Raw genomic sequence first — 22,070 nt, forward strand, 5'->3', positions numbered from 1 at the left:
GATTAAAAAAAAAGATTCGCTGCTGCTAATTCTAACAAAAATAAATTGCTAAATATTTAACGGAGACTTAAAGTATAAATTTTTAGCAAACTTAAAGGACCAAAACTGTTCAGTTCATACTTAAAAAAGGACTATCTTGAACATATTCTCAAACTTAAGGGTCCAAGACAGATATCTCCTTTTTTCCAGCATCTTTAAATCCCCGCCAATTTTGGTTCCCCGAAAGTTGACAAACGTTTTCCATAAGACTAGGAAAAGAAAAAGCCGAAACATAAACTTCTGAATCAAGAAAATATGGCTATCCATCTTATAACAAAATTAGCAAAACGTAGCATAATTCAACACTCACAACGTCGTTTAATTTCAAATCCAATTTGTGGGTCTCAATTTGTTTCGCATTATCAACAATGCAGAGCTTACTCTGCTCGATCTATGAACACTGTTGCAGCAGCGACTAAAGTCCCTAAAAATCATTTTCTTTCATTTCCATTTTTTCTTCGAACATCGTCTCCGTCTTCTGGAAGTGCGAAAACACAGATGGGGTTCTTGGCGTGGTATTTGAGAGCTCTTGAGTATCGTCCGATCATCACAAAATCTATTTCATCTGCTATTATATATGCTGCTGCTGATGTTACTTCTCAGGTATTTTCATTTTTCCTTAGTTCTGTGATTTTACTGCTCCGTTTAGAAATATGGTGAATTCAGGATTTGAAATTTATGAATGAAAGAGGTCCAAATAGGTCTAAATTTACACGTGTGCTAACTCAAGTTAATATACTAATAATTGAGTTCACAATTAAATATTTATAGATATTTAGTGAATATTTTAACAATATAGGGCAAAAGTTACTCATTCATGTGAACCCACATATTAGTCTCTGGACCCGCACTTGTTTAGAATGAAAGAGGTCCAAATAGGTCTAAATTTTACATAACGACATTAGGCGTTACTTACTGGGTGGATTGATAATTAGCAGCACAGCATCTATGGTTTAACTTCTTATGGGGAGGGTACTTTAATTTTTGTACATTTTTAATGAATTTCTTAATACATATACAAGGTTTGGACTAAAGCTATTGGCTTTGGCTGAATGTGTAAGTAACATTCTAGCTGCGCCCCTTGTCTAAATAGGCGGAATTGATATAGACCAATAGATGATCCATATAACCCTATTAGCGATGTATATAGTATCTAAATTTGATAGGTAATATTGATGTCATCACAACTGAAGCCTTTGCACTTTTGCAATTATAGGTTTAGAACCTAACATTTGTTGAAATTTTAGTAATTGTCAGGTATATATTAATGTTCAAGGTAAAAAATGTTGGGTTCAGTTAATTACCCTGTGATACTACAGTGCATCGCACTGCAACTGGTCTTAACTAGTTCAGAATTGTGGCATAGTTGTAGTTGTTATTTTTTATTTTGGTGCTCTGATTTGGTCAAATGTTTGAAAATTTGAGCAAAGTTTGAATCTTTTTTTTGATGGTATAATTGATGGGGTTTGTATTGGTCAGACAATTACGATGACGCCTTCGGATTCTATAGATATAGTAAGGACTCTGCGAATGGCTGGCTTTGGATTGATAATCTTAGGAACAGCACAGCATCTATGGTTTAACTTTATGGGGAGGGTACTACCAAAGAGAGATGTAGTTTCTACCTTGAAGAAATTGTTGATAGGGCAGTTTGCTTATGGGCCTCTCATTAATTCTGCTTTCTTCTCTTTCAATGCAGCTCTACAAGGTATGCATTTGATTCTTTTCTCTCTTTTGTTTTGGTTTCTGCTTTAATTCTTACCTTTCTGAAAGTGGAGTGGTTTTACTTTTTCTCAATCATGTTATATATTTCTTCATTAGTATATTGATCATGAACACACTATATGCATTTGACAAAAGCTAATTTACTTCTCTGGAAATGTCCCCTGAGTGTGTGTATATATATATATATGGCTACTACATTAATCATGGAACCTTGTGCACAAATACTGTGAGAATTTAGAAATTTCCCAAGAGAACACTTATGGCTACTAAATTAAGCATGGCTGGAGTTAAGGGCTCAAGGGGTTTCATCTGAACCCCCTTCACAGGAAAATTGCCTTGTTTTGTATATACAAGATCATAACTATTTTTATGTATATACAGTAGATGTTCCCCTTGCTTCATGGTATGTTTATTTCTTTATATTTTGAATTCCCTTAGTGAACATATTAGCTCCCCCCTGAATCTAAGCATGGAACATGATGCACTGATACTGTGGATAACATAGTGAGTTGTTCTTAGTGGCTAACCAGATAGCAGAAAGCAACATGAGGCATATGTAGTTTATAATAAGGACTTACGAGTATTAGAAAATTAAGAAACTCCGAAACAACATAATGAAAAAGTTATTGAGGCGAAATAAGATAATTGAAGATATAAAGTGATTTTCAAAGTTAACCGAGTAGATTGTCAAGCAGACAGAAGGTATAAAAAACAGGCTAAAGGTACTTAATTCGATAACAAGAAGGAAAGTTAAAGAACCATTGATGTTAGGTTAAATGTTACTGTACTTCCCAGTGAGTTATAAATACTAAATGGTTAAGTGATATTCAATTGTTGTCTATTCAACATTGCTGAACAAGATTTTCCAGCACTAGATTTAACTTTCTGGAGAACCATTAAAAGATACATTACTCTATCCAAAAGTTTATCGGCCCTGAGGTTTTAATGTGTTGGATATATTCCAAAATTTCATTGGATTTTGGCTTTGATTTTGTATGTTGCTGTGAGCTATTAATGACAGAGGTGTGGCTCTCCCCTAGATAGCTAAAGAACGAGTTAAAACATACAGGAACTTTCAAAATGGAAGGCAAAAATATTTTGCTTTGTGTAGAATAATGGAAACGAGTTTTTTTTGAAATAAAGAGAACGATCCAAAAATCTAAACTACATGTCGTATTTACCGGTGAAAAGATTATATTTAATGAACTTATTGAATGATAAAGTCCATAAAATCTTCGTGGTTGAGCGTCTGAAGAATACATGAAGGGACCTAAAAGGCAGAAAGTTCTTCAAACTTGTAAACATTTCCTTTTTCAAAGATTCTGGCAATGTTAAGGCAACTATAAATCTCAATACCATAAAAGAGAATAAATAGTTGAACTTTAGCCTTAAACCATCAGAAATTAACACAAAATAGCCACCTTTATCGAGTATTGACTATTAATAATAATGTTGAATAGTTGGTTCAGGCAGTCCAGTACACAAGAATCAAAGGAATAGACTGTGGCGAAACTTTTTCCATTTCTATTAGAATCTTACTTTCCTTGCTACACAGTGATAATGGACATTGTATCAGTTAGATGTGATGCTATCAGAGTAGTTTTTTCTTCCTCGAGGATCTAAGGTGTTGTCTAGAGGAGTTCAACATTATTTGGTGTACGATCATTCACTGACGTAACTGATCCTGATGGTTTCCTTTGCTTTTTGACTTGCCATATCATTTCTTTCAATGTCTTCTAATTGTTTACTTTTTTGTTGTGATGTTCAGGTGAGAATGGGGAGGAAATCGCTGCAAGGTTGAATCGAGACTTGCTCCCGACAATGGTTAAGGGACTTATGTACTGGCCAATGTGTGATTTCTTGACATATAAAGTAATCCCTGTCCATTTGCAGGTATTCAAATTACTAGTCTTTGCTTCACTAGAGCTTTGTGCAATATTTATGATGAGATAGTCCAGAAGTTCTAGGGCCTGAGACTATTAGCCTTTCTGAAAAGCTCATTTTTGCTCCGTTTCACTAATTTTAAATTGAGTACAATGCTCACTTCAATTCCTTCCATCACTCTGAACTAAGAATTTGGTGATGTCTCTTTGGCAGCCGTTGATTAATAGCTCGTTTTCCTACGCGTGGACTATATATTTGACATACGTTGCAAGTTTGAAGAAAGCTGCTGATTAATTTGCACGCCCTGTTCTGGATGTTTCAAAATCTTTCAAAGGATAGAATCAAAAGAAAGTTACATTACTCAGCTGAGAGATCAACAACCTCGGATTCTTTATTAAAGCTACCTCACCAATTTTTACCATTTATATTATATCATAAAATGTTCTAATTGTACGTATTCACCATCAAGTCACAGTTCAAGCCGTAGTGCATGATATTGAATTTCAGGTCACTGCTCAGTTTGAGCTTTTCTTACTCCGTGATGATTATGTGAAAACTATAGTTATATAAGAAATAGATTCTTAGAATTACATTGATTCGTATTCGTTAATTTGTGTATTGGCAAATGAAACATTGTCTACAGAAGCCTCCGCCAATAAATCTTGTACAATATTGTTATCGATCATCTTATTGAACATAAATGGTGATGATGTTCCTCCATCGATCAAGAATTTCAATTTTTGGAAGTATCATGATCGAATATTGTCAAATGAACAATTTGAGGACCTATTATTTCTAACAACTGATAAGAGTTGATCATTCAGACATTTCAATTTATAGATGTAGATATCGAACCTACGAGTGATAGTTCCGAAATTCAGAGAGAAAAAATTATTAAGTGAAGTTAGACAAAGAGAAAAACAACTTGACCAGTTGTGCCTCAATCCCAAAATTTAGCTTCTTGGTGTTATATTTTCTCTGTATATAATCTACTCTTTTTGGTTCATTTCATTTTATTAGAAGTCTATAAGTAAGTGACTCCAGAAAGCAAATACTCCAATTGGTTAAAAGAATACAAACTTGTATGGTGTAATAACTTCTTTGAGTCTATGAACAGCCGGATGGAGCTACTACGGGTTCAAATGAATTCGGCACCTTTTTCTTGCATTTTGTATATATATATATTAAAAAGTTATTAAGTAGGCGTTTGGTCACGAAAATCAAATATTTTTTGAATTTTGAAGTTGGAGTTGTGTTTGATTATAATTTTCGCAAAGAATATTCGATTGTTTGAATGTACTGAAAATGAAAACAGATTTTTTGGTGTATTTCAAATTCAAGTTGTATTTAAAATTTCAATGGCTAAACGTTGCTTTTCAAATAAAGTGAAAATGTTTTCCCAAAAAAAAAAAAATGAAAAATTCTTATGGCCAAACGGGTCCTAAATATGCATAAATATCTAATTGTGAACCTGTAAATACAACAAATTATGAATTTAATGAAAATTTACAATCTTTAAACTTCAAATTCTGGCTCGATAATTTGAATATGTTACTATTTCTATTTCATTGAAGTTCCCATTTATCGTTATTTAAACCACCTGCTTGGAGACAGAATGAGTTTAACAAGGCCACAACTAATCATACCAACCCGTTGGCCGGTCAATCCTAACTAAAAAACAATCATCTAGACTGTGGTCCACGTGGCAATAAAATATCTAGAACCTGCCATTACCGCATTGGTGAATGTCGCAATCAGCGGACTACAATCATTGGTTGTGAACCTGGTCAGCTCCACCACGTGTCAAATGTCGTACTATTCTCCTTTATTTATACTTTTAACCAGCAAATGCGGAACAAAAAAAGAAAAACCTTTTAACTACCAAAGATTATTTCTATTTTCTGCAGCAAATGATCCTTTCTATCTCTTCCTCTTCTTGAGAAATTAGAGAGAAGAGACAGTATTTTGTTTGTATTTTGATTTTTCCGATCTCTATTTTTTTCTTTTAGACATAAATTCTTATTAAAGGAAAAGGAAATATTTGATTCATTCTTATGGAGCTATTAGACAAGATGGTGGATCCTATGCGCAAAGCTTGGACTAGAGTTTCTACACGTCTTCGTTTTCGTAAAACTGGTCAGTTCTTATTAATTACTCTCCTATTTTTCTCCATTCACAAACTTTATTGTTTCTGTCATGCATCTCTGGGCATAATTAATGGAACACAATGGATATAAAAGATTGATTTAGCATATATAAACTAGTTTAGGATTGAGTTATAATTAATTAGTACCCTCTCTCCCAATTTATACGAGGATTTGACCTATTTTGGGAGTCAAATAACTCTTTATTTGATTTTCTCAAACTCTTTTCATATATTGTAAATTATTAATTAGGCAGACTCATAGCATTTTTTTTTTTTTACGTATCTTTCAAATATATAACTTTTATTATAAATCTTTTGAAGAATCTGTGTTTGAAATTATAGTAAAAGAAAGAGTTGTTTGACTTTTCAAATAGGTCAACCCTTATATAAATTGGGACAGAGGGAGTAATTAATTAAACATCATGCGACGAAATGAAATAACCGAAGTCTAGCCCAATTTATGCCATTTCAATTCATTTCTTCGCGCTTCATGTTTTCTGTTGATTCTCTTATCTTGATTTTATTATGGCTCTGTTTTTGGCAATCGAAAATATTTCACTTTTGGAACCCTTTAAATTGCATGTTCTCACCAAGGTTTTACCATCACATCGAGTTTTTAATGACAACGTGTGTTGATCAGTTTGCACGCATCATATGCCTGCCAATTCAAATATTAGATAACTTTATCAATCAAAACTTAGACACGTGAGATAAATCACCCGGTATCTTTTGTTTGGGAGCGGATTTTGAACCTTGGTAAGATTTATCATTATGATTTTGGAAGGCCATGTGATATAATAATTAATTATTGGGTTAAGATTGTCTTATAGTTCTCAATCTTTTTCGTTATTAATTAGCAGCAGATTAAGACATTTGACGGAAGGGGTCGGTTCATCACCACTTGTGTTCTTGTTTTTGAATAATCTCTTAATTAAACAGTTTAGATTGTCCAAAAACAGACGAAAAATACGGACAAAGACACTGTAAACAATGATGTTTGTGTCACGTCATTAATAAATTAATACCCAATACAGTGACTTTTTATTTGAACAAAATGGTAACTGCTTATCTTTAGGCAACCAGATTAACATTTGATGATGAAGCTCGTGGGATATATTTTTTTTTTTGTATTGGTGAAGGAATTAGCAAACAGCACGTGGACTGGTGGCACATAGCATACTTTGTTATTGTTCTAAACATTATTGATATATCTCTTTAATTCTTTTTTATGAGTCAAACAATTTTTTAAATAAAACACATAATAGAGAGATTTGATTCCAGATCGAACCTTTGCGTGGTCTAACATCATAATATGTTCGACCATTTCATTTAAAAGTTTAAACTACTCTATAGAGTACACTTTTTCTTAAAAAAAATTTCCAACTATTAGTACTATTTCCAATGTTGCTTTTATCGATTCTTTCTAGGGAATATATTCAGCATGCTATTATCCTATATGTGATGTAAATGTACTGAATAACAACAATACTGATTAGGCTTGAAACTTTTCTAGGGCTTGTAGAGCTACACCGTGATGTGAGGAAATGCGAATATGAAGATGTCCATATTTTGTGGGAGATGCTGAAAAAGAACGAAACCGTGGATACTACTAAATCTGCTGCACGGCCTAAAAAAGTTCGGTTTTGGGATATTATTGATTGGGCAAAACATGCTCCCTTCATTTGCCGTAGCGTGTAACAAATATGTTTTATTGTATTTTCTAGCTTGCATATCTCACATATCCGCCTGCGTGTTTTTAGCCAGATGAATGATCGTGGACTATTTCAGACACAGATTTGGAACAGGACTAGTGATAACGTGGATTACAAGAGTTGGTTTTAGTGGTAGTTTGAAATGTAGCTTGTATGATCTTGGACGATGTGTAATCTCTTGGAGATGGACGTGTTGTTTTACTTGAATATTTCTGGTATGAGGGTTATCTTCAAGTGATTAAGAATGTAACTTTGTGAACCTCTGAATTTGAGTAGTGATACGTATGTATGTACATAATAAATTTATAGAGAATTAATCTATCTCTGAGGAGCTGCTGCAAACTCATTTTTCGTTTTATTTTCTGGGAAGTGAATAGTTTGTCTATAGTTAAAAGTATGTAGGCATGGGATCTGATTGCCTATTGATGCAATTCCATTGCACTTTCACAAGGAACAGGAGCGTCTTTCTCTTAAAACTCACTTGAATTTAATAAATGTTCTTCACGAATTCCAGCATAAATTAAGATTTTTATTCATGATAAGTTGATCAATTTTTCTATATCACATTTTCTTTCTTTGCTGTGAAGTGAATTCGAGCAACACAAGAATCTTCTATACAACAGAATTACCAACTTATTTAAGAGTTGCTTGATCATTTAAAGTATACGACTTTAAGCCTGGAATGATGGAAATTAGATTTCAGAAACCTGATACCACTTGACCTAAATCTTCCAAGACAAAAATTTGCACACCAAAAAATAAGCTCAATCCAATCTTTGTAATGCACGCTTCAGGGAAACGGAAATTTCACTACAATCTAATCAATATTTCTAAAGCAAGAAGCTTTTTAACAATACACAAACAAAACCCAAGAAAATGGAAACTGACCTTGGGTTAGAGATTTCAACCGAATAGGACGAGTGAAAAAGCAAAACCAGGAAAATGAGGAAACTTGTTGCATGGATTGCGTTTTTGTTTGAAAAAAAAATTTGTGAAAAAAAAAAAAAATTTGTGGTGTGTCATCCTTGCGCAGGGAAACGGGGGAAACGGAAATTTCACGCACCATTTCTCGATTTGTGCATGTCATCCTTGCGCAGGGGCCATGCTAATCTTCTATGTATCGCTCCAATTTTATCGAATGTCCCCGAAAGGACGAGGATCTGTGGTACTGTTCCGCAATGTGAACACGACGATGCTTCTTTCTGTAGACGATGTGGGAGAAATAGCGGTTGCGTTATTCCACTGGCACGGGCCTGGACTCCTTTTTTGGCTTTCTTTCTTCGTCCCATCGCCTGTACTAACCATAATGGGCCGACCTTCTTATTTTACTTGGTTTGCAAATTGAAAAGTGAAAAGTGGCATAACCTTTCTTTCCCATTTGTCTCCTTCTGGAAATTGCATTTTAGCTACAACTTTTTTGCTTTTGCATAAACACATAAACAAAATTATTTGTGGCATAACCTTGATACTCGTGTAGGTGGGAGGTGGAGATTCAAGTTCTTGTAGATCTCTGCTGTATTTTAAAGAATCAAATCAAAATTCATAACCACATGCATATCCATTTTACATAGGTTGTTCAATGTAAATTGAGGAGTCCAAAGCATATGCAAAGTAGCTTGCTTAATATATTCATTTCCTGTTTCCCATTGTGCGTGTTCTGCCTAAACTTAGGTAAGCAAGGGAAACTATAAACAGGAGTTTAACCTAATGCCATTTGACCTAATTCTTCCAAGACAAAAGAATAAGTTCAATACAATCTTTGTAATGCACTTCAGGGAAACGGAAATTTCACTACAATCTAATCAATAGGAGTATTTATAAAGCAAGAAGCTTTTTAACATACAAACAAAACCCAAGAAAATGGAAACTGACCTCAGATTAGAGATAGCAAATTTAGGACCAGTGAAAAAGCAAAATCCAGGAAAATCGCGGTTTTGGGAGGAAGGGAAAAATTTGGACCATTTCTCAATTTGTGCGTGTCATCCTTGCGCAGAGACCATGCTAATCTTCTTTGTAAAGTGGTCAAACTTTAGATGGTCATAACTTTGCGTTCGCATGTCCGTTTTACGTGATTTTTTTTTTTTGGTATTTTTTCGAGGTCTATGCAAACAAATAGCCGCAAGGCGGTTTGGCCGAGCCGATTTTAAAAAAAACACCTGTTATCCCATTCAATTTCAATTTTCCACCAAATTGGCATGAAATTTTCAATTTTCTTTACTTATAATATGATGATACACAATAGATTTCAATGTAAAAATCCCGAGGTAATGTAGCTATGAATGTCAATTTTACTTTTGTGGTTTCAATTTTCGAAATAAAGCTGACTAATTTTCTCGACATATAAAGTTGACTAAAATAACCTTACAAAAATAAAACACTTTAAACCTAAAGTTTTCAAACAAAACTTACTTCGGGTACCTTTTCAACCCCTAAAACGACGATCCAAACGTCTACGTATCCTTGATGTATTGAGCCTACATGATAGTACGCAGAAAAAAAATTAAGTTCTATATAAAATATTAATATTTTGGAGTCTTGTCACACGACCAATCGTTGGTCAAATATGAAAAAAACACTAAGTGTTGCAAAAAAACGAATTATTGAAATAAGATGTTGCGATCTTTTTATGGCAAAAAACACTAAATGTTCCTTAAGTGTGTTATTTTTAATGCGTAACTTTATTTCGAATATGTTGCGATCTTTTTAAAATAAAATTTATTATTACGAAATAGATATACAAAAAATATACTTAATAGTTAATATTTACTAAAACATACACCCGCATAGGCTTGACCCTGGTGGTTGGGATAAAAAAAAAGTAAAAAGAGATGGCTAAACCACCGAGCCAAGTTTGTGCTAGTGACAATGTAGACATTTTTTATTATTTGTAAAGTTCACTAATGCCATTTAACTTGTTTTCATAAATTGAATTTCGAACCTTGACATTGACATTCAAAACATCACTATCACGAGATTACCATCTTCAAATATATTTCTTATCACTAGATTTTTACTAAAGATGAATGAAAATTGTGCGCACTAATTTGGGGCAAAATTCAAATTGAATGGGAAAAATGACGTTTTTCTAAAAATTGGCCGGGCCAACCCGGCGGTTTGCGTGGCTAGATCTCGGAAAAATATGCAAAATAAAAAAAAAATCGTGTAAATCTGATGTCCGAGCACAAAATTATGACCATTTAAAGTTTCACTAATTTATCACTATTTTTCTCCCTATATTCATTATTTGATAATTTTATCTTATCAATTTATATAACTACTTAAGTTCATGCCACATCAAACATCACTAGTAATCAAGCACTTTTCAACCATGCCTTGGTTGGGTGCATGGTGCATGTTTTAGTAACTATTAAGCATATTTTTTGTGTATCTATTTCTTAATAATAAATCTTATTTTAAAAAGATCGCAACATATTCGAAATAAAGTTACGCATTAAAAAATAACACACTTAAATTTAAACCCTAAAAAAAATTAAAACTTTAAGCTAATGACAACAAGTCTTCAAACAAAAATGGACTTTGAGCACTTTTCAACCACTAAAACGACGACCCGAAGTTTTGTTTACTCTTAATTTATTGAGTCTACCTTATTAATTACACAAAAATAAGTAGGGTTCTATATAAAATATTAAAGTTCTAGAATCCCGAAGCATGATTAATTAATGAGCAAAGTTCGAAAAAAGTGTGAAAATTTAAATTAAAAAAAAAACCCCTGAATAACGTACTATTTTATTGTGTTAAAAGTACTTTGATACTAATTTTTTTTCTTGTAGTATTTTGATTCACAGTGGTTTTTTTGGGGTCATGTTGGTTCCGGACTCTTCCTTACCGTTCCCCTTATGATACTTAATAGTGTGGCACAGTGAGTCTTTCTTGAATTGACCATCTCGTCACCTCCGGTGGAATTGAGGAATGATGCAGGTGTCAAGAAAGAGCAGAGTGAATAAGATGCAGCAGCAACAAAGGGCATGGGATAATCTACCTAGCACAGCTCTTGTGAATATATTCTCCAAATCCTCCCTCAAAGACCGCCTATGTAACCTCCCCTTTGTCTGCAAATCGTGGCTTAATTCCTCTCGACACCCTCACTGTTGGGCCTCTTTCATCCCAGATTCTTGTTCTGCTGTTGATGCCTTTGTTAAATCTAAGGCAGCTTTTCTAAACCCTTTTGATGGTAGACGCAGCAGCGATCCTCAAGTTGGCATTCTTGGTCTTCAATCTCTAATCGGTAAAGCTGGGGGTGGAGCCGCCCTCACCTCTCTCTATTTCTTCCCTTTCCTCACTTCTCTTGATGGACCTCCCAATGACGACTCTCTTCTTTCCCTCATCGCTCGTTCGTAAGCTCTCTGCCTCAATTAATTGTTCAACATGTCACATTTCTTTCGATTTGATTAGTTTAACAATTAATTTGTTCTAATAACTTGTTAAAAACTTAAACAGTTAAGTTCCCTCATTTGCTCAATGTTATGAATATGGTCACGGTGGAGGACCGATTAGGGAGAAGGGAGTTTGACAAATTAGGTTTGGGATTCTGGTTAAAAAGAGCATGTGAGATGGCTATAAATAGTAGATGAGATATTCCAGGACTTGTGTTATTTTATTTTCATTAGCTATTTTTTAATAGCAGTCTGTAACCTCCCCTTTCTAATTTTTCTTTTTGTTGATGAACACTTTACATTATCAATACTATTTGTTACACTCAATCCACAAGACTTCTAATGTCGTATTATTTTTCCATAGCTGCCCCAATTTGAAGCACCTATCATTTCATGGATCCTTCCATGCCTCGGAAGATGTTTTATTGGAAGTTGTACGTAGCTGTCCCAATCTGGAACTTGTGGACTTCTCTGATTCACCATACATCATCCCCTCAATTTTAGAAGAGATGGGGATCCATTGTCCCAATATTAGAGGCATTAGACTAAACGGAATTGTGGAACCTCTTCTCTCATCAACAATCATAAACTGCTTCCCAAATTTGAAGCTTTTAAACCTTTCTGATTCAAACATTGGTGACAGAGACCTGCTGACCCTTGTGACTGGTTATTCAAGACTTGAATATTTGGATATCATGCGCTGCCAAGGCTTGATGCGTTACATGTACATTATTAAGGGAGCTCATGGTCGAATTGCTGAAATTCACTATGATTGAGTCGCTGATGGTTCTCCAACTGTGCTGGTAGATAGCTAATTTGGTTCAGATAAGTCCTATTGCTATTATTCTGCATAACCAGGCGTAAAAGAGATTTGTATTGTGTGCATTAACAAATAAGTTGGTGATTATGTATAGTATTATTCACAGTTCCTTGTTAGATAGATTATTGACTTGCAGCTCATACATTTTGCAATTAGAATTATATAACATGGATGTGAGGAACTGGATGAACTGTTGGGATTAAAGCAGTTGGGAGTTGAACTTGTTGGCTTATGATATATAATCATATGTATTATGTATATGTAGTATAACGTTTTATGTCACTCTATCCCCAAAAGTGTTAGCATTCAAACATGGAGAACTGAAAGTTCACAGGAGTTTCGAGTTTTAGAAACTTAAACTTGCTGAAGTTCGAGATTGAAATAAATCATTAGAATATTAGAATTTGTCCTGCCAGAGTTTCGTCTAGTAAGGACTGTTACCTAACCCTTGTGCTTTGATTTTTCATAATGCCTCGTGATACATCAAGAACTGTTGAAGATCATGTTTTAGTCTTGCTTTTAACCTTGTACATTTTGTCTCTCTTGGTTTTTGCTTTCTCTTCAATACCAAAGCTTTAGGTATTAGTGATTTCTTAGTATAATGATATCTTGAACCCTCTTTAACTGGATTAAATGTTTCTTGCTGATCATTTAGATTTTATAGCTCTCTTGCACAAGTTGTTTAAGAATAATAATTGCTTTCTGGGCTGAGAAATTGTTCAATTGTTTTTAGAGATGTTCCCGACACTTTCTACCTATCCCGTAGAGTCTCTTGTTCAGTGCACTGGCCTTTCTTCTCATTTCCTCACCTATTCTGATTTAGTCTTGAACGTGTTTGAATTGAGTTTCTGATTTCAATAGAAGTGGTGGTCGTCAGGATCCTCTGTTACTTCTTCTTTTTTAGCACTTTTCATTCCTCTTTAGGTAAGAAGTCAGAAGTTGAAGATATCAGTTGGTTGCCAGGATAGGTTTTCCGTATAACGGTTGCTACCATGTTACTGCTGCTGTTAGAGCTATACTTGGCAGTCCAGCATTAATGCGGTTTCATATACGATAATGCCAGGAAACGACATGGTCGAGGAAATAGGAAAGCTTTTCCCTGACCACTCGACATTCCTGCTTCTTTCAGATCCTCACTGTTAGAATTTGACTTTGCCATTGGATGCTGCTTGGCTTTCATTGAATCACCTAGAAGCTGTATACTGATATGAGTGATAGGCAATATCCAACCTGGCTACCCCGGTTTCAGGTTGACCTTTCATTTCTCAGACCGTCACATTAGATTATAATCATTCTTGTTTCTGTAATACTGGCAGAATGAATTAGAAGATCTGGAAGCTGGAAATATCCTCTCTTTAGCAATTCAATATTTATTCTTACAGGGTTCCTTGGTGTGTTTTGGCCTATTTTACACCTTTCATGCTTCATAAAAGAGAGTCAATTTCCTGTACCGGCCAGTGGCAAACAAAAGAACCCTCTCAAACCATAAACAGCTTGTAGTAATTTAGCTGTTGTAATCCAGACAACAATTGTCGATGAGAACAATATTCAATTAACTGGAACTATAACAACTATAATTGATGATTACAATATTCACTAAAGTGGAACGCGTGTCCAGTTACATTACAAGGCGATAAAACATATTCCAAGTGATCCTGCAAGAAGTGGCAAAATATATCCTTGCAAAATTCTCAGCCTATGGGATGTTCTAATAGGTTTCTCATTTCTGGATACATATACTAATGTTTGCAAGGGAAACTTCTTCATCCCAGCCAAAATTTATATCTCGCTGCTACCCTTCCAATGTCGTTACCATCTTGAGACGCATGGAATCACCTTTGTCATTGCACTGGGTATAACGGCTATCAACTGCATACACAGAGAGCACAGACTTCACCTGTGTTATAATAAGTTAAATACACATTAAAACTAGGAGATTGCACCCATTTTGTAGGGGGTTAGCTAGATCTCGATTTGAAACAATCCTCATCAATAAATAATTTCCACATTTGAGTGCATTGTCTTGTTCCATAGATCTACTTACCCAAGCAAGACCAATACACAGGATGCTAAAGCCAGGATATGGAAAGGGAGCTTTTTCTGAATGGAATAAGGCTGGAAAAGAAAAGGTTTAAGTGTTAGCTTTATGTGGAGAGAAATATCTTGCTATCGCATACATATCAATTCGTCTTACTAGTTAGAGGACTATATATGAATAGGGAGAGAATGTCAGCTACGGAACTTATGCTTGAAATGCACCCTCGAGCAATTCCCTAGTAGGAGAACACGAAACATTCTATTTGGCCTGGACTCCTTTTTTTGCTTGTTTCTTCGTCTCATCTGAACAAGCCCACTTGCGCCTGTCTCCTTTTGGAAATTGCATTTTAGTTCTTGATTTTTTTGCAGGTTGTCTCCTTTTGGAAATTGCATTTTAGTTTCAATTTGTTTTTGCTTTTATGTCATGTACTTAGAGCCCAACTAAACTTAAGAGTCTAGATTTGTCCCAAAATGTACTAGCAAGCCCATTTCAACCTTTAACATTATAGAGATGGACTAGCCAATGCTGGTTGTTTTTCTGCAGAGTCCACATAGGGAGAGCTTTTAAGAAATTACCTACTGTCCCTCACTTATTTTGAAAGGCTGAATAGAAATGGATCGATATGCCTATCTGATGGCAGGGCCTGCAGGATAGGGGCAAGGGCATTTATTCAATGTGGTCAGTCATAATAAAAGCAATTTATAATAGAAGTAGTAGTATTGATGGGTACTGATCAATTCCCGTTTGGTCAATAGGCCATGCTACAACTTCAAAATTGTTGCCTCTTATCTCTAATTTCACAGTCTATCAGGGGAAGCCCGTGACATCTACGTATGAATGTCAATATGATCCATGGCTTAATAAAAATGGTACATCATGTTTGATCCCAAAGGGTTTGATAAAATGTGTTAGAAAAAAAATCACAAAAGGTATTTCAAAAGGGAGTGTGCTCAAGGATTAGGAAGAGCCCTCTTTCACTTTATCAACAATTATTTTCCTAGTCGGCTAGTAAAGAGCAAGAAAAGGGATTGGGCTCGCCCCCACAAATGAATTGGACTACAAGCCAAAATGGATCGATACTATTTCTTAGTACACTAGCCGTTTTGGTTTTGTTAATAACCAGCTACACTAGCCGTTAATTTTTAACGAGACAATCCGCTATACAACTTCAGTATGACATCAAATAAAAGTAGATTGTCTCCAATAGGTCAAACTTTTAGACAGTAGTGCTCACAGTGAAAATTTATATGGTATCTTTCGAATTTCGAGAGTCAAACAAACTTTTCTTTGAATTCGATATTTTTATATGCTTTTTATATATTTTGAATGGCTACTTTTGTAACTTATAGTACTTCTTACGTAATTTTCAAATATATAAGTTTTATTTTAAAAAATTAAAGATTTTAAGTCCGAATTCGTGATCAAAATTAAGAAACTTAACTCTCGAAATCTAAACTGTACCAAGTTGGAAAGAGTAGTATTCAATTTTGACCATTGAAATACACAGTAAGAAATTGAGCAAGAAAGAAATTTTGAATGTAGCAAAAAGCCAAAAAGAGGTGCCTTCTTTACTGTAATAACCAGGGGAAATAATTTGGTATCGTGTCAAAACCAATCTTGAAGATCAAACACTGCAAAGGCTCGCTTTCCACCACACTCCTTCATTCAATTCACTTCATTCCCCACTGTTCTCTTTCTGCAATTCAAAAACAAATACAGTGAGTAGCAATTACTCTCTCATTTACTACTGCCCCCTCCAATACTCACTGCACCGCAATACAGTGTCACCACATGTTCTTCTTCACTACTCTTCCTCACAAAAATAAAATAAAAAGGGCAGCCCGGTGCACTAAGCTCCCGTTATGCGCGGGTCCGGAGAAGAGCAGGACCACAAGAGTTTATTGTACGCAATCTTACCCGCATTTCTGTAAGAGATTATTTTCACGGCTCGAACCCGTCATTTCCTGATCACATAACAGCAATTTTACCAGTTACGTCAAACTCCCTTCCTTGCAAAAAAGAATCATTTATGTTTATTTCATTACCTAGCTCCCTCTCTCTTCTTATTTTTTTAATATTATGTACATATATAGGCTGGAACATGGGCTAGAACTCTTTCGTCTTCTTATCTCCACGGATTTTCTGGTTGCTTGTTGGCTTTTTATAGAATCCGAAAATAAGGTGACAATAGGCGGCTTCTTAACAAACTTTTCAAATTATGGGCTGAGTATAGTCAAATTTTGTTTTCTTTAAATTAAAAGAGTGTGAAGCAAGAAAATCAGAGCATTCTTATTTTTCTAAGTTGGTGAATATTTTCGTACTCGCATTATGAAGATTTTGGTTGGGTTCTTTGTTTTGTTCTTGGTGATGGGGACAGCTTTGGTTTGCTCTGTTTCCTATGGCAAGGGAGGCACTTCATCCACTTCTGGTAAACATTGTCATTAATTTTAGTCTAATTTCTGCTCTATTGTTACTATGTTGTATAATTGTGGTGTTCATGTCAACTTGTGCACACCTCAGTGCTACATGATAAGAGCAAATGTACCAAGTAACTCTGTTCACAAGGAATCTTCTAGTATAATATTTTTGCTTCTTTTTTAAGATTTGAACATGAGACCTTATGACTATTCACTTCATTGCCCACTAGGCCTAGCTTGGTGTCTAAGATCTGCCATATATATGTCCCATTAACTTGCCCATTGAAATTATTCTTCCTTAGCTAAATGCCTTCTTTATGTTGCTAATAAAATGTTTCATGAAAGAAATGTTGCAAATCTTGATCTATATCATAGTTTTGGTTGTGCAAATAGTGATTTAGTGGTCCTGACTTGTTTCTTGTGGGGTTACTGGATACTGATATTCGTCTTTGAGCCATAAATACTTGCAGTTCATATATCTTTCGTATATCTTTCGATGTCTAGTATCTCTCTTTTTGTTAGCATTTGTGCCAAAGTTCCACTTTTTGAAAAGGAGAAAGGAGGCACAAGTTATAAATGGTTTAGTCTGGGGAATTAATGTTACAAATTTTAAAATTGATTCTAACTATATGGGGTCTAGCCCATTGAAAGATCACGAGTTAAAACTTGAGTGTGACATCACATCATAGTTCACTCTTCTAGTTAGCTTTCTGCATTGCACAACTATATAGTACTCTAGAATAAGGAGTTCAAGCTTTGTGCAAGTGATCACATGTTATAATCACTTAAAATTTGTTAGTATATATGCAAATCTTCCTTGTGTGATTCTTTGTTGCTGCTTTTGTATCATGCTGTGATAGGTATAGTGAGGTGAATTTACCCCGATTTGTTAGTGGAGGCAGGGACCAATTATTATCACGTTATGAATGTCACATTGAAGTTCTCATGAGTTGCTGGTCCAAAATCAATTTTGTACTTCTCCTACCATAGAAACTTTCTTTTGGAACTAAGCTCGTGATACTATTTGTATATATACATACAAGGGTGTTGATGTCGCCTCCTTATAATTGCTTCACCACAGGAATGTCCTTGACATGGCGAGGAAATGAGTTGACAATGAGGATAAAAAGCAGAAAGCTACAGGTACTTGCACTTCTGCTGGCATTTTCTTTTGCTCATAGTGTCCTTTGATTATGATAACTTAGTACCCCCATAGCCTAAACCTCATTTATTGGTGTTACATTTACTGTTTAGCTTGTTAAATTGAGCCTTACTTTATTCTTTTTAGGTAATCTGAAATGTATATAAAGTTGAATTACCTTAAGTACACGAGAAGGAAAAATGAGTTCAAAAGCTCTATATATTAATGAGATCATATTTTCAATTTTATCAAAACTAATTCAAAATTTCAAATTTAAACGAAAATGTTGACAATTCTGAATAATCTTCTTCCAGTTCGAAATTCAGGCCTTTCCTGAGAAGTAGCTGAGTCAATCTTGCAGTATCCAAAGGGTTTTGTTGTATCTTGAAATTTCTCTCTAATTCCTTTAAGGCTTATACATGCAATATTTCGTTAAAGGGATCATTATACAAATAGCTAGCTGGATTCATTGCTTACTTTTCTTAGTAAGTATACATAGATTATACACCTGTTATACATGGTTATACATATATTGTACTTTCTTTTCTTTTTCCCCCCATTTTGGAGGATCCATAGTGTCTCCACACTTTCCCTCCAGCGTGAGTCAAACCCTAGACCTACCGGTCGTGGGTGGAGGTGTTTTAAGCAACTCTCACTTGTCTACACAACATATTATACATACATATATTTATACATCCTCCTGCTATTTTTAGTTTAAGCGGTTGGACAGCTATTAAAGTTAATTCTTCCTCTTTATTTTCTTTAAAGATAGTGATTATTCACACCTCAAAGCCTACTATTTGTATTCTATTTCTCTAACGTTTCCAATTTGCAGGGCAATGGCTATGGACCAAGAACCGATGATGATGATGAGGAGGGTGAAGCAGGGAAGATAAACCTGGAAGATTACCGTCATCCGATGGATCCAGTTCCAAGCTCAAAAGCTTATGTAAGACCTGGTCCTATACAGCACGGGACACCTCTCATGCCTTATATTCCCAAGCAGCCTTCACCTCCTCCCAGTCGCTCCAAGCCTGTTGGGTTTCCATAAGCTTGTCATCGTACAAATAATGTGTACTGGTCACTTTTTGGTCATGTTTTTTGAAAAAAAATCTACTATTCCGGAGTGTCAAATTTCTCAAGTGAAGTTACAGGTTCTTATCCTGAAGTTTTTTTGTGAATTTTGAAACTTCAGTATAAGGGTTATTTTGCAATTATAAGGACTGAAAAGTGACTATTTGTGAACTTTTCCTTGTTTTTATCCCAGTATCATTCCCACGAAATGGCTGTGCTTTAAGTTAGAAGAATGTAATAATTTCGAAAGAACCATGTCTCTTTATTTGTTTTCTTTTGTTGTAACAAGTTAATTTCGCTTGTGAGTTTGCAATTGCATAATTGATACACCATTTGTTTCCTTTTACGTGATACTATTATTATTTGGGGAGTGTAAGAGATTTTTTATTTAACTATCCTTTTTTCAATTTTTTTTATTTCTACTTTTAACTGTCAGTTTCATATATGAAATTTATATTCCAAAAAACTTGAAAAATTTATACGCTCCGAATTCACACTAAAAATAAAAGAACAGGTCCAAACGTAAAACTTTAGGTCCTCGACCTAGTTTCACTGTGCAGTCTCTGAAAGATAAATCAAAATTAACATCTTCACGTAGTTTTTCAAGCTTTCTTCCTCTTGTTTTCCGGGTTATTTTCCTGCTTGTTGTTCTTTTGTATCTTCAAAATTTGCTTATTTGTTTTTGGCGTATAGGAAAACATTGTGTTAGTTATTATTGAATTGAATGCATTTCTCTCTTTCAATTAGTAGTTAAAAACTACGAATATAGGAATAAGGAAAAATTCTAATTTCTGGAGTTGACTTTTGAATTAAATCAGGCCTACAACGCGTATGCTGGAAACCTGGAACTGGAAGAGAATTGTGTCTTGTGATTTGTTAGCTAATCTGTAATTTTATTGTTCTATTTTTTATTTATTTTTTGGAATAAGAATTGGAAAAGTGTGGTCCTTTTTTTTATTACAGGGAATTTGATTCTGTTACCGTCCGACATTTAACAAACTAACATTCACTGTGAATGATTCACAGGGTCAATTTCTTTGGTTTCTTAGCGATTGGGCTGAGCCATTAGTTTCGTCAAAACGTTCACACCTATCTAATTCAAGTATTCAACCCGCCTTATCCACTTTTTATATTAAACCAACTAAGGCAAAATATAAGTCTTATATAAATTTGCTTCTCACTTAATGTATAGTCATTTAAATTGTTACAACCAAAATTGAATTGCTCAATTTGATGTATCTGGATAAATATTTACTTATTCCGCCGAATATCTGTTATGTTTAATGGGAATGTTTTAGAAGAACGATTGTTGAATAAGCTTTTAGCATTTGGTTGAGTAGTCGAACATAAAAGTATGTGACATTTTGTAACAGTAGAATGTAGTGGATATAAAAACATGGGGATAGTGAGCATGGGCGGAACCACCTTAGGCGAAGGTGGTCGACAGTAGCTTTACGGAAAATTCTGTATATCATAGGTTGAATGTCACTATTATGAGATATATTTAATTTTGCATTATCTCTAACATGAGTGAGATGAAAAAATTTTGCAAACCTTACTTTAATTCCTAGCTTCGCACGATAGCGAGCCAGTGACCTCTTGATTGAAGCATGGCTAAAATCCTTTCTCCCAAATAGTATAACAAAAATTAATGCAACCAAATATTGAAAAGTAATTTTATCAAATAAAACAATTAAAAAAAATATTTTCCATCATATCAAACACACTCCCCATAAATATATGGGCTTTTCAATCATACTTTCTTCATTTATACCATTTTTAAATATTTCTCCGTACCCCCATAAATTGAATAAAACATCATTTTCATCATTTCATTTTCGTTTTCTTTGTTTGGTTGAAAGATCATGGTTATGTGGTGGGTCAAGTAGTCTCAAATCTTTAAGAAGATGGTGATCGGAAATTAATATAATACTCCTTTTCCCCTCTTTTTAAATACTCCTAAGATGGTTATTAGATACCATTAGAAAAGTTTTTTAAGAAAAACCCTTATTTGGGGAATAGAACAACTTTGTTTAACTATAAAGAAGTAACAATTTTTTCTTTTCAAAAAACATTAACAAAGAAAGAAAAAAGAGTTAAAAAAAGAACCCAAATGTCAAAAGAATTACTCTATTAATTAAACAGTCTAATAGCCACGAAGTTACTTAAAATTATGTGGGTCACCAGTACTTGAGGTTATTTGGGCATTAAGTAGTGAAGTTTCATTATTTAAACAATTATCATCCAACGATTATAGACCCCAGAAGTGAAAGTTAAGTCATAACTGCCATTATTCCCTAATATTAATATGGCTTAACTGATCAAGGAATTAACAGGTGGTCCTACTTATGATCATTAACACTTGATGTCACCTGGGACCTGTGTGTTGATTCTTGTTGCTCCAATTTTTGGAAAAAGGATCACTGTACTATACTACATTATACAAAAGACAACTCTTTTTTCACTTTAACCAAAAAAAAAAAAAAAAAAAAAGAGCTAATCCTATACAGCCACATAGTACACAGCTCATTCAAAATTACAAATAGATTAATATGATAAGTATTTAATAAAATACACCGCCAGTGTAAGAAACTTTTGTACCATCAGGTAACTTTCACCCGTTATAGCATGCAATCTGCCCACATTCTAAGAAGGCTTACCTGTAAATATCATTTGGATG

At 34.4% G+C, this 22,070-nt stretch overlaps 3 protein-coding genes, 1 long non-coding RNA gene, 1 other non-coding gene and 1 pseudogene across 5 annotated transcripts; 4 read left to right on the forward strand and 2 right to left on the reverse strand.

Moving 5' to 3' along the window:
• Nucleotides 1-266: 266 nt before the first annotated feature.
• On the forward strand, nt 267-4,229 carry LOC132035338 (uncharacterized). Its single transcript, XM_059425602.1, has 4 exons — nt 267-642; nt 1,519-1,747; nt 3,533-3,657; nt 3,862-4,229. Exons 1-4 carry the CDS (start codon nt 295-297, stop codon nt 3,940-3,942), a joined length of 783 nt encoding a protein of 260 aa, XP_059281585.1. The 5' UTR covers nt 267-294; the 3' UTR covers nt 3,943-4,229.
• Nucleotides 4,230-5,432: 1,203 nt separating this feature from the next.
• On the forward strand, nt 5,433-7,767 carry LOC132035339 (uncharacterized). Its single transcript, XR_009409218.1, has 2 exons — nt 5,433-5,784; nt 7,308-7,767. It is a non-coding gene; the product is annotated as an uncharacterized LOC132035339 (long non-coding RNA).
• A 790-nt stretch (nt 7,768-8,557) lies between these two features.
• LOC132035625 (U6 spliceosomal RNA) lies at nt 8,558-8,660 on the reverse strand. Its single transcript, XR_009409354.1, has one exon. It is a non-coding gene; the product is annotated as a U6 spliceosomal RNA (small nuclear RNA).
• Nucleotides 8,661-9,453: 793 nt separating this feature from the next.
• Nucleotides 9,454-9,549, reverse strand: LOC132035633 (U6 spliceosomal RNA; annotated as a pseudogene).
• Nucleotides 9,550-11,439: 1,890 nt separating this feature from the next.
• On the forward strand, nt 11,440-12,676 carry LOC132034809 (F-box protein SKIP1-like). The gene is made up of 2 exons (XM_059425162.1): nt 11,440-11,861; nt 12,265-12,676. Exons 1-2 carry the CDS (start codon nt 11,440-11,442, stop codon nt 12,674-12,676), a joined length of 834 nt encoding a protein of 277 aa, XP_059281145.1.
• Nucleotides 12,677-16,777: 4,101 nt separating this feature from the next.
• On the forward strand, nt 16,778-19,752 carry LOC132033462 (uncharacterized). Its single transcript, XM_059423442.1, has 3 exons — nt 16,778-17,186; nt 18,257-18,318; nt 19,152-19,752. The coding sequence occupies exons 1-3, from the start codon at nt 17,087-17,089 to the stop codon at nt 19,365-19,367; spliced, it is 378 nt and encodes a 125-aa protein (XP_059279425.1). The 5' UTR covers nt 16,778-17,086; the 3' UTR covers nt 19,368-19,752.
• The last annotated feature ends 2,318 nt before the right edge of the window (nt 19,753-22,070 follow it).

This window comes from Lycium ferocissimum, chromosome 10 (genome assembly GCF_029784015.1).
Source record: "Lycium ferocissimum isolate CSIRO_LF1 chromosome 10, AGI_CSIRO_Lferr_CH_V1, whole genome shotgun sequence".
In the NCBI taxonomy this organism is placed as follows: domain Eukaryota; kingdom Viridiplantae; phylum Streptophyta; class Magnoliopsida; order Solanales; family Solanaceae; genus Lycium; species Lycium ferocissimum.